The sequence below is a fragment of the Schistocerca nitens genome, chromosome 9 (genome assembly GCF_023898315.1).
Source record: "Schistocerca nitens isolate TAMUIC-IGC-003100 chromosome 9, iqSchNite1.1, whole genome shotgun sequence".
NCBI lineage: Eukaryota > Metazoa > Arthropoda > Insecta > Orthoptera > Acrididae > Schistocerca > Schistocerca nitens.
Window position 1 is genome coordinate 22192517 of NC_064622.1, and position 17615 is coordinate 22210131.

General features: G+C 43.6%; 1 protein-coding gene across 1 annotated transcript in view; it reads right to left on the bottom strand.

Annotated features, from left to right (window-relative positions):
- LOC126203032 (acidic fibroblast growth factor intracellular-binding protein) overlaps nt 1–17615 on the bottom strand; it is a 103447-nt gene that overhangs the window by 71534 nt on the left and 14298 nt on the right. The window contains exon 5 of the mRNA XM_049937270.1: nt 1409–1516. Within this exon, the coding sequence (XP_049793227.1) occupies nt 1409–1516 (108 nt within the window). The remainder of the gene's footprint in view (nt 1–1408; nt 1517–17615) is intronic.

Genomic DNA, 17615 nt, shown 5'->3' on the forward strand with positions numbered 1-17615 from the left:
ACAAGTGTGGGGAATATAAAAACAGTTTTGTGGTTTGGTTGAAGAGGTCCTGGCAAATAGAGCACTGTATGTCATTCTTAACTGAAAGAAACTGTCAGGAGTAAAAGTTGCTTCATGTCCACCTCCAGGGGGTTAAAGGACCACTATTATTAACAGGATTATAAGTGACCTAGTGGATAACATCAAAAGTCCCATGATGCTGTTCACAGATGATGGTGGGTTGTACAGAGGAATCATGATGCTATGATGCTGTAGAGAAATGCAGAATGGCCTGTAGAGAACTGACAATTATTGCATAGATTGCTGGACCTTCAACATAAACAAATTTTATGTACTGCACACCAATAGGCTGTGAAGTTACTGAAAACAGCCACACCCATAAAATATCTCTTAGTACGCATACAGTGATTTAAAGTTGAATGATTGCATAAAACTAATGATAGGGCAGGCAGATGCCACACTATAAATTGTTGGTAGAATCCTTAGGAAGAGTGGTCCACTCATAAAGGAGACAGCTTATGAAAGACCCGAAGAAGAATGGGGCATTTCATCATTGTTTAGTTTGGTAAGCACAAAAGTGTCACAGAGATGCTCATCAAATTCCAATGGGAAACACTAACAGAGAATTATTGTTGAAATTCCAAGGTCATATATTCTTAGAAGAGTCCAATGTATTGATAACTCCTACATAATTTGGAGAAAAAGTATGAAAGTAAAATCAGAGTTTTAAGCTCACACAGGAGCTTATTAACAGTTGCTCTTCCTGCACGCTACTCACAACTCCAATAGGAAGGGGAGAAAGCAAACATGGACACAGAAATAAGGGGCAGTGTATTACTCTCTGCCACACACTGTAAAGTTATTGTGAAGTGTAGATGTGGATATTTGAGTTATCTTTTCAACTCACATGGGAGCTTAACAAGTATTCTGACTAAAAAAAAGAGCAACAGATACACACGGAATACCTTGTTCAAAGCGCACATAGTTTTCAAAAATTGTTTTGTGTGTGTTAATAATACACAATTATGTTAACTGTAACTCTTTATTGCCCCCCCCCCCCCCCAATATTAGTGCAAAAAAAACATTCTACAGTAACCCTGTATCTCACATATCACACATTGTAATGCATAACATCAAACATTGCAGTGGTTCTATTTTATTTACACACAATTACAAAAATAAACTGAACTTTTCATATTAAATTTTCAACTTTACATCAGTGACTCAGTACAGTATTTTGCACAAAATCTGCTGAGGCACGTCTTTAATATAAATGTTTGTTCAGGAAACTTCATTCTGGTCTCCAAAGTGGATCGAATACCAACAACAGAAACTGAAACATTGCCACCACCACAAATAACAACAACCATAGTCATAATGCACCATTATATCTGTAGAATGCACTTACTTTGCTGTTTCCTCATGAAGTAAGAAATGTTTCTGAATGTTTCGTACAAGTGGTCCAGGCATCTCCTCAACAGTTTTAAACACTCTTTTCACATTATCAAACTGCCTCCTGCAATATAATAAAATAAATACAGTATCACAATTAATCTGTATAAAAAAAAAAAAAAAAAAAAAAAAAAAAAAAATTCTGAATGAAGGACTGACATGCAAGCTGGTCCTTGTAATTACTCATCACACAGTGATGAGGTAATTTTAACTAACTATTATGCACAAATAATACTGAACCCATCTTAAGTAAATCATTGTAACCACTTTAAACTCTGAATCAGACCTTATGTCAAGCTCTGATGACTTACAGGATCAGCATTTACAATTTGCAAGTAAGGAACATATAAAATATACCTTTCAAATTAACAGTTTTATGAAAACGATAGATTGCCACTCACCATAAAATGACACATTGTGTTGCAGATAGGCACGATGAAAGGCTTACAGCTTTGAGCTTTCAGCCAAAAGCCTTCTTCACACAAGCAAGCATACATCATGTACACATTATTGCTACATCCAACCAGAAAGCAACTGTGCATTGTACGGAAAGCAGCAACCCAGGGTGGGGTGGAAAAATGGGACAGATAATAAGGTGTGTGGGGGTGAAGGGGAGCGGGTGCAAGAGGAGACAGCACTGCCTGGCGGAGCATGCAGTGACTAGATGGTAGCAGGACAAGGCTGCTAGATGCAATCCCAGATCACATGATCTGGAGTGCAACATAGGGGAGTGGGTAGAAACTGTTGGGTGTGGGTTGTTGTTAGTCATACCAACATAAAAAGCTGTGCAATGATTCCAGCAGAGTTGGTAATGACATGGCTACTTTCATAGGTGGCCTGGGCTCTGATGGGGTGGGATAAGTCTGTGAGAGGTATGGAATAGAAAGTGCTGTGTGGCTAGACTGGGCAAGTATTTCAACTCGGTCTTCCACAGGAATATGATTCCTGTGGGCAAGCAATTGATAATGAGAGTGGCACAGGGATAGAATAGGACGTTATGGAAGTTGGGTGTGGGTGATGGAAGACCACTTTAGGAATGGTGAGTAGGACCTTGGACAGGATGTCCCTTATTTCAGTGCATGATGGTACATATTCAAGGGGGTGCTCTTTGTAGCTGGTTCTTAGTGTTGTGGGAGAATTGAGGCTGTGTGGGGTATGGCACGCGGAATCTGTTTGCAGACTAGGTCTGTGGGACATTTCCTGTCTGTGAAGGCCATTGTGAGACCTTAAGCATACTAGGCAAGGGAGTTCTTGTCACTTCACCGAGTGGCCAGACCATATGGGAAGGATTTTTTAATGTGCAAGGGACGGCAGCTGTCAAAGTGCTGGCACTGCTGGTGGCTGGTGGGTTTAATGTGGACAGATGTGTGGATGGTGCCATCAGAGAAAATGAAACCAACATCCAGGAAGATGGGTATGCTCGTTTGAGGATCAGGCAATGGGGATGGTAAGGTGTTGAGGCTGTGAAGGAATGACGATACGGTGTCTTGGCCCTGAGTGAAGATAATGAATGAACCTGAACCAGACAAGGGGTTAGGGGTTTGGGGAGGCTAAGGAGGTTTCCTGTAAATGACCCATTAATAGGTTGTCACTAGAGGGTTTGTTTGTGTACTTTTCCTTTAAAAGAGAAGTAGTTGTGTGTTAGGAATGAGGTACTGGGTTTGGAGTCTGAAAGACATTGGGAGAGAGAGAGTTCAATAGCGGCAAGACCTTGGGCATGAGGTACGCTGATGTATAGGGAAGTGGAGTCAACAGTGACGAGTACTAACCCAGAAGGTAAAGACGTGGGGATGGAGGAGAGTCAATGAAGGAAGTAGTAGATATCGTTGATGTGTAAGGCTAGATTTGGGGCAACTGGATGGAGGTGTTGGTCAATGAGGGCTGAAATTCTTTCAGTGGGAGCACAATAACCAGCTACAATGTGATGTTCAGGATTTTTAGGTTTGTGGATTTCAAGGAGCATGGAGAAGGTGAGTGTGTGGGAAGTCATAGGGATGATAAGGAGGGAACCTGATTGAAGGATGAGGTTCATGGAAGGGTCTAAGGTTTTAAGAAGGGATTGGAGGTTATGTTGGACTTCTGGGACAGGATCACTCTGGCAGAGTTTAAAGATGGAGGAGGCACTTAATTGGCAGGAGGCTTCTGGCAGATAGTCACTGTGATTAACAAAGACAGTGGTGGAACCTTTGTCTGCAGGTAGGATGGTAAAGTCAGTATCTGTTTTTAGGTCATGTCTGGCTGTCCTTTCTTCTGCTGAAAGGTTGGTGTTCTTAAGAAGGGACATGTGGAAGGCTGGTGAAGTTAAGTTGGACGTATGTAATTCCTGAAACGTGACTAGGGGGTGTTTAGTGGCGGGGGGAGGGGGGGGGGGGTCAGCTTGATGGAGGCATGAACTGGAAGAGTCGGGGTTTGATGTTGGGATTAGGTTGGCTTTGGTCAGAGGGATTGGAGGCAAAGAAGCGTTTCTGCTGTAAATATCAAGAGAAGGAGGTAGGTCTTTGACAAGTCCCACAAGGTTAAATTTGGGTTTAGGGCTGAAGATGAGCCCTTAGGATAGGGCTGAAACTTCAGGGGATGGGGCTGAAGATTTTTGTGGAAAATTTAACAGCACTGTTCTGGGATAGTTTTGGCTCTGGATTTAGTGGAGTTTTGTAGGGAGTTTTGGGGGTTGTGGCAAGGTGAAAAGGTCAGACAGGCTAGGTCTGGGTGTTGGGTGGGCTTGATGAGGAGGGGATAGAGGTTAGGTTGGGCAGTCATGCACCAAGGCAGGAGCAGCATTTCAGTATGTTCAATAACTTATGGAAGTGGTGCCTGGAATGGTCTTCTAGGTGCTAGAGTGCAAGGGATTCAATTTCAGAGATGTGAAGTATGTAGCAGGGATTGCACAGTAGTAGTATCTTTTAAAGTGAGCAGAGGTGGTTCTGGGACGCCTGTGACATGGAGATGTGTTTTTGCAATACCAGGTTTCTGAGGGACCAGGACTGGAAGAATCTGAAAATGTGAAGGTCATTGTGAAAGAAGGCATAGGATCCAGAGAAAGGAAAGGAATTTTTAAGGTTAGGCCCTTTGGGGGGGGGGGGGATATTCCATTTTAGGGAGCATTTAAGGAACAGAATGTAGACTGGGTTTTAGCCATGGCAAAGGATACTTTCCTGAACTGGTGCAAAAAGATGGAGTGGGGGTCCATTGCAGCAAGGATGGCATAGGGAAATGCGATATGATGTAGGAAATGGGCAAATGAAGGCATTAGGTGCTGAATAACAGAAAAAGACATAAACAAATAAATACAGATATGCACAAATAACTAAAAAACTCACAAGTACATGAAAATAGTATGAAAATGTGGACAATACAAGGGAACACGTGGGGTATGGGAGTATGCATGTGTTGCAGTAAGGGAAATGAGAGGGGGATGTGGGATTGGTTAGGTCAATGTTCACAAGTTTATGTGACACAGATAGGTGTTGAAAATAATGAGCATAAATATGCAAGGATGAGAGGGGAAATGTGATAAATAGGAATAATTATAATTATTGGCAGGAAGAATTTGGGGCATGAGAAACTACACTAATGATCAGCACAGTTACACAGCAGTGTTGCGCACAAATGAGACAGTTGATAGAGTGTGAGCAGTTTGGAAGGTGACAAAGAAACATATGAAAGCAGAGAAAGAATGGACAGTGAGCAGAGTAGTGCTTTAGAACAGAGCTGAAAATGTGACCTACACACATGGCTGCCTGCAGACACTGTGGGCACTTGAATGGCCTTGCGGACACAATGTGTGCACAGCTTAAAGTCCCTACTCGCAAATAGGACCAAAGACTGCCGACAATAAATGATCGAGATCTAATGCTCGAGTTAGTATTCACGTAAGACTATTGGAAGTATTCTTTTCACTGTCATATTATTATAGTAGGGTGATGGAAACATAACATGCGTAGTATCTGCAGAAATGCAGCCTCCTTATTGTTACAGAAATGTACCATCAGATGAAAAATTAATAACGTTTAGCTTATAAGAACTCTTCCCTGAAGAAAAGCAGGTGAATTTAGACTAGTGCACATGCTTTCAAGCAGCAGTTTATGATATAAGGCTTTTCATATCAGTTATTAGGTTGTAAAATAGTTTTGTTGTTTTCCTATGATTGTCAGTGAGGGAAAGTTTTGTAACCAATTTGTACTTAATGTTCCACTTTCCTCTGAACTCAAATGTACCGTTTTCGCTTCATTTGAAAACACTAAAGGGAGACTACATCAGCAGACGATGGATAATCTATTGACCTCCTGCAGTTCAATTGAGGCATAACACAGTGACAAAGAAACAAATAAAGAAAAATCTTTTCACTTCATTGGTTGGTTGATTCAGAAGGAGGGGACCAAACAGCAAGGTCATTGGTTCCATCGGATTAGGGAAGGATGGAGAAAGAAGTCGGCCATGTTCTTTCAAAGGAACCATCCAAGGATTTGCCTGAAGGAAATCACGGAAAACCTAAATCGGGATGGCCAGACACGAGTTTGAACCGTTTTCCTCCTGAATATGAGTCCAGTGTGCTAACCACTGCGCCACCTCACTCGGTTACACTTTGTAATGCCATTAATGAACAAAGCAGCGCCACAGAGTAATACACTGCATAGGTTGACAGAAGGTACAAGCAGTACAATACATTACAAATTTCACAATTCTGTCATTCTGTTTAGCGGAAAACTGGGTCAGGGGATTTCAGGCATCAACAAAACGATAAGAAAGTATCACTCTCATAGACATAATATCCTGGTCACAAATACAACACCGATGTAAAGTAATAAGCAAAAAACAAATGCTTCCTTTTTATTAAACATCTACTACTTAGCACACGTAATATTACCGGGAATTGTTAAGTTTGGAGCAGACACGTCTTGTCGCACGGGTGCTGGTAACGAGCGATATTAGCTGAGAAGTGGAGGGGGAACTGATGGCTGACAGTGCCCGCGTGCAGGTAGTGCGGGCGCACACGAGTGGCCACACCCACATTAGCACATTTGCCCACCACAGCTTTAGAAAGTGGTAACAAAAAAAAACATCACTGGGTTGGGGGATGGAAGAAAAGCCGTAAGGCAAAATCAAACAATGGAAAGTCCGGATTGGAATATAAATACTATTATAATAAGGACAGATTAATACTCATCGTAAATATGACATGGTAAGTTACAGGATGACATGGTGAAAATACTGTTACACATTTGAGCTTTCCACCAAAGTATTCTTCAGAAAGGAAACACACACACTTTCAAACTAGCAAGCGCACACCACACACACATGACCGCTATCTCCGGCCAGAATAAAACTGCAGTGACACGAATTCTCTTGCCCAGTATGCTGAAGGTCTCACAAAGGCCTTCACAGACAGCCACTATCCCTCAGACCTAATCCGCAAATAAATTTCCCATGCCTTCTCCCCACACACCCTTAATCCTCCCACCACCCTCCACGAACAACTACACAGGAGCGCCCCCCCCCCCCCTTCATCACCCAGTACCACCCTGGGCTGGAACATCTGAATCACATCCTTCCTTAGGGCTTTCATTATCTATCATCATGCCCTAAAATGAGAGACATTCTACCCAACATCCTTCCTACCCCTCCAGCTAACCACCACATCATCTTAGTCCATCCCTATGCCGCTCCCAAATCCCAACCCTTTGCCACAGACAACAGATCCCCATGGAAGACCCAAGTGCAAGACCTACACAATCCACTCAAACAGCACTCCCTATTCCAGTCCTGTCACAGACTTATCGTGTTCCATCTAGTTCCTGCATGCTCCGACAGGCAGCACTGACTCCTCACTCCACATCCGTACCCAGCTACCCCTACCCCTTCTCCATCCCACTCTGTATGATGCACAATTGCATTCTGGCCAGCAATTGTGATCATGTGTGCATAAGGCGGGCTTGCTTGTGTAAATGTGTGTACATTTTCCTTTCCAAAGAAGGCTCTGGCCGAAAGCCCAAATGGTTGGTTGGTTTAAAAGAGGGGGCAGGGACCAAACTACGAGGTCATCGGTCCCTTGTTCCTAATAAAACAATGCCACAAATGTGAGAATAAAATGGACGAGACATATAACACAAAACGGAAAGAAAGGAAAAACCACAAGAATGAAGGAAAGGCAATGAACACTAAAAGGAACAAAACAGGGCAAGAAAACAACAGAGAGATAATAGAAACAGAAGAGAGTAAAACAAGAAAGGAGATTACAGTGGCTGGCTGACCACGAGAATAAAAAGGAAAAGCCAGCCACTCTGCAACACATTAAAACTTACACCCTAAAAGCACTAGGGTGGAGATACAGAGGGACAAAGGACATGTCCTTAAACCGACATAGAAGTATAAAACCCACTCTCACATAAAACATGAAACTAAAGCTGCTGCTGATGCATTGTTGCCCAACACCGACGGTAGGGAACCGGGAAAGTTAAAAGTGCGCCGAAGAGTGGCTAAAAGTGGGCAGTTCAGCAACAGGTGGACGACTGTCATTTGGGAGCCACAGCAACACAGAGGTGGGACCTCGCAACGGAGTAGATAACCATGCGTTGGCTACGTATGGCCAATGCGGAGGTGGCAGAGGACACCTGATTCCCTGCGAGGGGACCGCATTGAAGACTTCCACAAATTCGTCGTCTCCTTAATGACAAGTAGCTTGTTGTGCGTACTGTTATGCCGTTCCATCTCCCAAAGCCCGAAAACCCTGCAGCATAAGACAGAACGCAGGTCAGCTTCCGAGATGCCCATCTCCAGAAGCGGTTTCCGCGTCACCTGTTTGGCCAGCCTGTCGGCAAGTTCATTGCCTGGGATTCCAACGTGTCCTAGGGTCCACACAAACACCACTGAATGATGAGACCATTCCAGGGCATAGATGGACTCCTGGATGGACACTACCAGAGGATGGCGAGGGTAGCACTGGTCGATAGCTTGTAGGCTGCTCAATGAGTCAGTACACAGGAGAAATGATAGGACAGGGTATAAGCAGATGTGCTCAAGAGTACAAGATATGTCCGCCAGCTCTGCAGTGAAAACACTGCAACAATCTGGCAAGGACTGCTGTTCAATATGTCCTCCATGAACATACACCAAGCCTACGTGACCATCAGCCATTGAGCCATCGGTGTAAACCATGTCAGAGCCCCGGAGCAAGTCAAGAATCGTGAGGAAGTGACAACAGAGAGGGGCGGGGTTAACAGAGTCCTTAGGGCTGTGCAAAAGGTCCAGACGAAGCTGCGGCCGAGGCGTACACCTTGGACGTGTACGTGAATGAGCCGCAAGTAGAGGTGGTAAAGGGAAGGACTCCACTTCAGACAGAAGAGATTGGACGACGGGAAGTACGGAGCAACAGGAAATTTTGGATAAAAATTGGGAGTGGGCCTCGGAGACCACACTCACACAATGTAGCAAGGATATGATGTTGCCGGGTCGTGTCGTAAGCTTTTCATAAATCAAAAAAGATGGCAACCAGGTGTTGGCACCTAGAAAAGGCTGTTTGGATGGCAGACTAGAGGGACACAATATTACCAGAGGTAGAGCGACTCTGCTGGAAACCGCCCTGGCATGTAGCCAGTAGTCCATGTGATTCCAGGACCCAGCCCAACTGCCGACACACCATACCTTTTATCGGGTTACAAAGAAGGTTGGTGAGGCTGATGGGCCAATAGCTATCCTCATCAAGCAGGTTTTTACCATGTTTGAGCACTGGAATGATTGTGCTCTCTCGCCATTGCGATGGAAAGACGCCATCACACCAGATCTGGTTGAAGATGACTAGGAGATGTCGCTTGTAGTCAGACGAGAGATGTTTAATCATCTGACAGTGGATCCAATCCGGCCCAGGAGCTGTGTCAGGGCACAGTGCAAGGGCACAGAGGAGCTCCCACTCTTTAAATGGGGCGTTATAGGGTTCACTGTGGCTTGTAGTGAATGAGAGGACTTTCCCTTCCATCCGCTGTATGAGAATGTGAAAGGATGGGGGCAATTCTCCGGAGCAGAGGCTCGAGCACAGTGCTCAGCGAATTGCTCGGCAGTCACGTTTGCATCGGTAGATAATATGCCATTTATGGTAACACCGGTAACACCTGTTGGGGTCTGGTACCTGAAAATACGTTTGATCTTTGCCCAGACTTGGGAAGGTGACGTATGGCACCCATTGGTCGAGATGTCTCTCTCCCAACACTCCTGCTTCCGTCGTTTGATAAGTTGGCGAATGCAGGCACGGCACCGTTTAAAGGCTATGAGGTGCTCCAGGGAAGGGTGCCACTTATGCCACTGTAGAGCTCGCCAATGCTCCTTAATTGCTTCAGTGACCACCAAGGGACTGCCTTATGCCGAGGGCATCCTAAAGAGTGACGGATTGCATTTTCTGCCGCAGAAACAATTGTTGTAGTCACCTGCTCAACCATCACATCAATTCAACAGTGACAGCAGAGGTGAAAGTTTCCCAGTCCGCCTTGTTTAAAGCCCATCTGGACAGGCATCTGTGGCCCTGACACCGGGGCAGTGACAGGAAGATGGGGAAGTGGTCACTACCACACAGGTCATCACGTGCTCTCCAGTGGATAGATGGGAGAAGCCCTGGGCTTCAAATTCATAAATCAATGGAGGAGTAACTATCATGAGCCACTCTGAAATGTGTGGTGGCCCCAGTATTTAAGAGCCAGAGGTCGAACTGAGACAGTAAAGTTTCGACATCTCTGCCTCAGCCAGTAAGCACAGTGCCCCAAAAGGGGTTATGGGCATTAAAATCTTCCAAAAGTAGGAAAGGTTTAGGGAGTTGATCAATCAGTGCAGCTAATACATTCAGGGGTACTGCACCATCTGGAGGAAGATATACATTGCAGACAGTTACTTCCTACGTCGTCCTTATTCTGACAGCCACAGCTTCAAGAGGGGTTTGAAGGGGCACAGTGTCACTACAGACTGAGTTTAGGACATAAACGCAAACTCCACCTGACACCTGATTACAGTCACTATGGTTCCTGTAATATCCCTTATAGCCGCGGAGGGCAGGGGTCTGCATTGCTGGGAACCAGGTTTCCTGGAGGGCAATGCAGGTAGCAGGTGTAAAGCTTAACAGTTGCCGTAGCTCATCCAGGTGGCGGAAAAAACCGCCGGAATTCCATTAGAGGATGACGTCATTATGAGACTGGGAAGGCATGGAACATTCAATGAGGCAGTTAACACCTCAGGGTCACCTGCTGCCACCGACTTTTTGCCTGAGCAGTCTATATCCATTGTGTCTGAGGGTCTTTTGAGATCTAGATCCTGAGCAGATGCCAGAATCTCCACCCCATCCTCAGATGCAGACCTTGTAGGTAGCGGTGGTGTGGGTGCCACCACAATTTCCTTGGTCTTAGGGGTCTTCTTTTTGGATTTCTCTTCCTGCTCCTTGGGTTTCCCTGGCTGGGAGGACTTCACTGGCTCAGTCTCCAGGACTGAGGATGAGCATGAAGCCCTATGACCAGCTGCTTTTGAGCTCTTCAACCAATAGTGGGTGTCATCTTTCCCCCTAGTAGAAACCTGGCAAGGGAGTGACCCACGGGACCCCTTCCTAGCAAGAAAAGCTGAAGAAGACATATGCTTGTCCGGCTTAGAATTGGGGACGGATGTCCCCGATGGTTGGAGTGTGCAGGGTGTTGCTCCCGAAGTAGGTGGTGCGGGAGCAACAGGGAGGGAAATGCCACCGACCATCAAGGGGGCAGGTGTAGTCGCCCGGCTCCGAGAGGTGACAGGGGTTGACAGAGCTGATGGTGCCAGAACTGTTGTAGCGGCGGCATAAGACAATATCATACGTATAGGATGCAGGTGTTCAAATTTTCTCTTAGCCTCAGTGTAGGTGAGTCGATCCAGGGTCTTGTACTCCATGATTTTCCTTTCTTTCTGGAGAATCCTGTAGTCTGGAGAGCAAGGCAAACGGTGCTCTCCGCAGTTGACACAGATAGAAGGCGGGGCACGTGGAGTATTGGGATGAGATGGTGTCCGCAGTCTCGACATGTGATGCTGGAAGTACAGTGGGAGGAGACATATGGCCGGACTTCCAGCACATAAAGCACTGCATCGGGGGAGGAATATAGGACTTTAGATCACAGTGGTAGAGCATCACCTTGACCTTCTCGGGCAATGATCACCCTCGAAGACCAAGATGAAGGCACCAGTGACAACCTGATTATCCCTCAGACCCCGGTGGACACGCTGGACGAAATGTACACCTCGCCGCTCTAAATTGGCGCGCAGCTCATCTTCAGACTGCAAAAGAAGGTCCCTGTGAAATATGATACCCTGGACCATATTTAAGCTCTTATGGGGCGCGATGGTTACAGAAACATCCCCCAGCTTGTCATAAGCGAGTAACGTCCGTGACTGGGCAGAGGATGTTGTTTTGACCGATACTGGCCCAGATCTCATTTTGGACAATCCCTCCACTTCCCCCGACTTGTCCTCTAAATGCTCAACAAAAAACCGAGGCTTCATTGTCATGAAATATTCCCCATTAGCTTTCGAACATACAAGGTACCAGGGCAAATAAGATCCACTGCCATCCTTAGCTTGACGTTCCTCCCATGGTGTTGCCAGAGAGGGGAACGATTTGGGGTCGTACTTCTGTGCGTTGAACTGAGCTCGTGAATGCTTAGAGATTGCTGGTGTTTCACCACCAGCAAGAGATGATGGACTACACATCATCACATGTCATCTGCCCTGATGCCACCCACTCTCCCCACAGGTGCCGAGCCACACCAAAGGCCACCTGGCAGGATGGCCATTGCCGGGAGTCCCGATGCCCAGGGGGATGGGCATCTACCCCTTGGCATATGTGGGGAGTTAATGTCGCAGGCACCAGCAGAGCGATCCCTGTGTTGTCAGTGGGCTACAAACAACAGGGTACATGGCGGCCCCACCACAACGGACTGGCTACCGTGCTGGATATCAGGTGCAAAGAAGTCCACGGTCATCGTCGCCGCAGAAAGCGACACTGCATAGTGCATGATGGAAAACGCACCCTGGAAGGTGTCGTCACCCAAGACATGGAGAATGAGCAGGACTGAAATGCAACGATGAGAAAGTGGGCTAAAGATCTCAATGCACGACGGACATGATGCACCAAGTAAGGTGCCCTTCCTCAATTGGCTCGCTCTTCGGGAAAATTTTGAAGAATGAAGGTCAAACCCTACAGGGGACCATCACATAAAGGCCAAAACGTGTGAGGCTCCTTTTAGTCGCCTCTTACGACAGGCAGCTCAAATGCATAACAGTCTCTTGGTCATGTCTGTCTGCTACTCAACACGTCATATTTACGGTGAGTAGTAATCTATATCCTTTTTATAATACAGTAGATATTCCAACCTGGGCTTTCCATTTGTTGACACATTTTGAACTGTCTGATCAATATTACACAGATATGGATTAAAGTTCTGTCACATTCACAGCATTGGTTATTATTTAAAAAATATATATCTTATTTAATGTAATGGTTACAGAAAAAACTGAAGAAGGCACTTCACAGAACAGGTTTTTTATGTAAATTTTACCTTCTCTCCTTAAATCTAGCTCTGTCTTTTAAGATGTACCATGCACTTACAGATTCCTTATGTCAGTGTATTCAAAAATTTTCACATCACTTTGCTCTAACATTCAAACAACATTGCGAATTTTTTGCTATCCACAGTTAAATTTAATCTTTTAAGTTGATAAGTTTCATTCCTCAGTTATTTGTGGATATCTGTTTCAGCATTCAGTCTGTGAGCTAAACATATATGCATGCAGAGTAGATTAGTAGTTCCTCATTATTCATCACTGGTCACATCCATTTCTTTCCTATAACGAATAATAACTTCTTTGAGATGAAAGAACATTCAACTGTGACTTTCCATCACATATGCACAACAGGTCTCATCATGGATCATGACCAGAAATTTTAAAGAATAGTAGTGTTGAGTGATTAATTCACTATTAACGGTCAAATTACTGATTTTGTATGTTGATCACTGAGAGTATTGCATATAGCTGAAACATACATGGCAACGTGAAAATACTATATACCTACACTGCAATTAATTTACTGGGAATTGAGACACCTTCCACAGCTAACACAAGAGGATGCAGAAGTGGGTCATTTCAAATTGGCCAAGCAAATTCTGGGGCTACCCGCAGGTATGGTAAGCACAGTTGTTGTTGTTGTTGTGGTCTTCAGTCCTGAGACTGGTTTGATGCAGCTCTCCATGCTACTCTATCCTGTGCAAGCTTCTTCATCTCCCAGTACCTACTGCAACCTACATCCTTCTGAATCTGCTTAGTGTATTCATCTCTTGGTCTCCCCCTACGATTTTTACCCTCCACGCTGCCCTCCAATACTAAATTGGTGATCCCTTGATGCCTCAGAACATGTCCTACCAACTGATCCCTTCTTCTGGTCAAGTTGTGCCACAAACTCCTCTTCTCCCCAATCCTATTCAATACCTCCTCATTAGTTATGTGATCTACCCATCTAATCTTCAGCATTCTTCTGTAGCACCACATTTCGAAAGCTTCTATTCTCTTCTTGTCCAAACTATTTACCGTCCATGTTTCACTTCCATACATGGCTACACTCCATACAAATACTTTCAGAAACGACTTCCTGACACTTAAATCTATACTCGATGTTAACAAATTTCTCTTCTTCAGAAACGATTTCCTTGCCATTGCCAGTCTACATTTTTATATCCTCTCTACTTCAACCATCATCAGTTATTTTGCTCCCCAAATAGCAAAACTCCTTTACTACTTTAAGTGTCTCATTTCCTAATCTAATACCCTCAACATCACCCGACTTAATTCGACTACATTCCATTATCCTCGTTTTGCTTTTGTTGATGTTCATCTTATATCCTCCCTTCAAGACACCATCCATTCCGTTCAACTGCTCTTCCAAGTCCTTTGCTGTCTCTGACAGAATTACAATGTCATTGGCGAACCTCAAAGTTTTTATTTCTTCTCCATGGATTTTAATACCTACTTCGAATTTTTCTTTTGTTTCCTTTACTGCTTACTCAATATTCAGATTGAATAACATCGGGGAGAGGCTACAATCCTGTCTTACTCCCTTCCCAACCACTGCTTCCCTTTCATGTCCCTTGACTCTTATAACTGCCATCTGGTTTCTGTACAAATTGTAAATAGCCTTTCGCTCCCTGTATTTTACCCGTCCCACCTTTAGAATTTGAAAGAGAGTATTCCAGTCAACATTGTCAAAAGCTTTCTCTAAGTCTACAAATGCTAGAAACGTAGGTTTGCCTTTCCTTAATCTTTCTTCTAAGATAAGTCGTAAGGTCAGTATTGCCTCACGTGTTCCAGTATTTCTACGGAATCCAAACTGATCTTCCCCGAGGTCGGCTTCTACTAGTTTTTCCATTCGTCTGTAAAGAATTCGTGTTAGTATTTTGCAGCTGTGGCTTATTAAACTGATTGTTCGGTAATTCTCACATCTGTCAACACCTGCTTTCTTTGGGATTGGAATTATTATATTCTTCTTGAAGTCCGAGGGTATTTCGCCTGTTTCATACATCTTGCTCACCAGATGGTAGAGTTTTGTCAGGACTGGCTCTCCCAAGGCCGTCAGTAGTTCCAATGGAATGTTGTCTACTCCGGGGGCCTTGTTTCGACTCAGGTCTTTCAGTGCTCTGTCAAACTCTTCACGCAGTATCGTATCTCCCATTTCATCTTCATCTACATCCTCTTCCATTTCCATAATATTGTCCTCAAGTACATCGCCCTTGTATAGACCCTCTATATACTCCTTCCACCTTTCTGCCTTCCCTTCTTTGCTTAGAACTGGGTTGCCATCTGAGCTCTTGATATTCATACAAGTGGTTCTCTTCTCTCCAAAGGTCTCTTTAATTTTCCTGTAGGCAGTATCTATCTTACCCCTAGTGAGACAAGCCTCTACATCCTTACATTTGTCCTCTAGCCATCCCTGCTTAGCCATTTTGCACTTCCTGTCGATCTCATTTTTGAGACGTTTGTATTCCTTTTTGCCTGCTTCATTTACTGCATTTTTATATTTTCTCCTTTCATCAATTAAATTCAATATTTCTTCTGTTACCCAAGGATTTCTACTAGCCCTCGTCTTTTTACCTACTTGATCCTCTGCTGCCTTCACTACTTCATCCCTCAAAGCTACCCATTCTTCTTCTACTGTATTTCTTTCCCCCATTCCTGTCAATTGTTCCCTTATGCTCTCCCTGAAACTCTGTACAACCTCTGGTTCTTTCAGTTTATCCAGGTCCCATCTCCTTAAATTCCCACCTTTTTGCAGTTTCTTCAGTTTTAATCTACAGGTCATAACCAATAGATTGTGGTCAGAGTCCACATCTGCCCCTGGAAATGTCTTACAATTTAAAACCTGGTTCCTAAATCTCTGTCTTACCATTATATAATCTATCTGATACCTTTTAGTATCTCCAGGGTTCTTCCATGTATATAACCTTCTATCATGATTCTTAAACCAAGTGTTAGCTATGATTAAGTTGTGCTCTGTGCAAAATTCTACCAGGCGGCTTCCTCTTTCATTTCTTAGCCCCAATCCATATTCACCTACAGCACAGTAGACCACTGATTACCCGAACATCGGTCAACCAAATGACCATTTAACTGAAACACCATTCGCTCGTGCATGCTGCCCACCGCCAGCTTCGGTCTTTGACATGTAAACTTGCAATATAAAACGTCTAAACATATTGTACTTTCTATGAGAGATAAAAACAAGATTGATAAAAGATTGCGTGAAGAGAATCTGCAACCAAGTTATCTAATGAGTACAGGGTAGGTAAGTCGATAATTATAGACATAAAAAACAAAAGACAAGCGTCACAAACTTTGTATCTAAGCTCAATTCTACTGATGGGTTGAAAAGTCGTAAAACTATGAAACATGCCAAACATGGATTTAAATGATGCTTTTTACAAGTGATTTACACAAAAAAGAACACAAGGAAAACCTATTTCTGGTGTCCTTCTGTGTAAAGGGTAATTCAATTTAACAAAAATCTTGGTGGGCCATCTCATTTTAAACCAAGCACAGGTTGGTTGAAACACTAAGTTAAGACATGCCATTCATGAGCTTCAAACACAAGGAGAAAAATTGTCTATGTATTCTTCAGCAGATGTGATTCTTTTAAAATCAAACTAAGGGACGTACTGAAGGAAGAAGATTATGCTATACAAAAGATTTACAAGGTTGATGAAACTGAGCTCAACTAGAAAGCTTTGCAAAGAAAACCTCTTGCTTCATGTCGTGAATTAGCAGAACATGGTCCCAAAATAAGCAAGGATCATATTACTGCTTTAGGTTGTAGAAAAGCTAATGGTATCCACCAACCACCTATGCTAGTCACTCGTAAAAGTAAGAAATCACATTGTTGCAAACATATTAATATGTCTGCAATTCCTACTGGTTACACCGCACAAAAGAATGTCTGTGTGGATAGTATAGCTTTCACAAAATGGTTTATGGAAGTTTTTGTACCCTCTGTAAAAGATAATCAGTTAAATAATAGTAAAAGGAGAAATTGTCACTGCTTCTTGATCATGCACAAATTCATCCATCAAGTGATATCTTAAACAGAAAGGATGACTTCGTAATAGTAATGTTTCTTCCACTTAATGTAACCTTCTTATTACAACACAGGGATCAAGGCATTATTGAGACTGTCAAACAATATCACAGAGAAGAACTGTTACATAAGTTATTGTTAGAAAGGGAAGAGAAGGGAAAAGAAAGTTTGTAAAGAAATCACACAAAAATTGATTTGAAAGGTGCATTCTATGTGATCGGAGAAGCACAGCATAGTATAAAGTAACAGAACTTGAAAATAGCTTAGAACAAAATTTTGTATATTGGGAAAGTTCTCAAAGTCTACTTGAAAATGATGAACAGAATGGAATTTCCGAAATGCTCAATATATTAAAAGAACTCAGTTAACGTGAGTATTATAAAAAAAAAATAGTTCCAGACACCAAATCATGTCATTACTGATAAAACTGACACTGCCAGCATCTCATCAACTGGTGGTCCAGAAAATGAAGATGAAGATATACCAGCTGCTTCTGAAGCATTTACATGTTTAGAGACTGCCTTGTAACCATACGAAGCTCAAGACGAAAGCG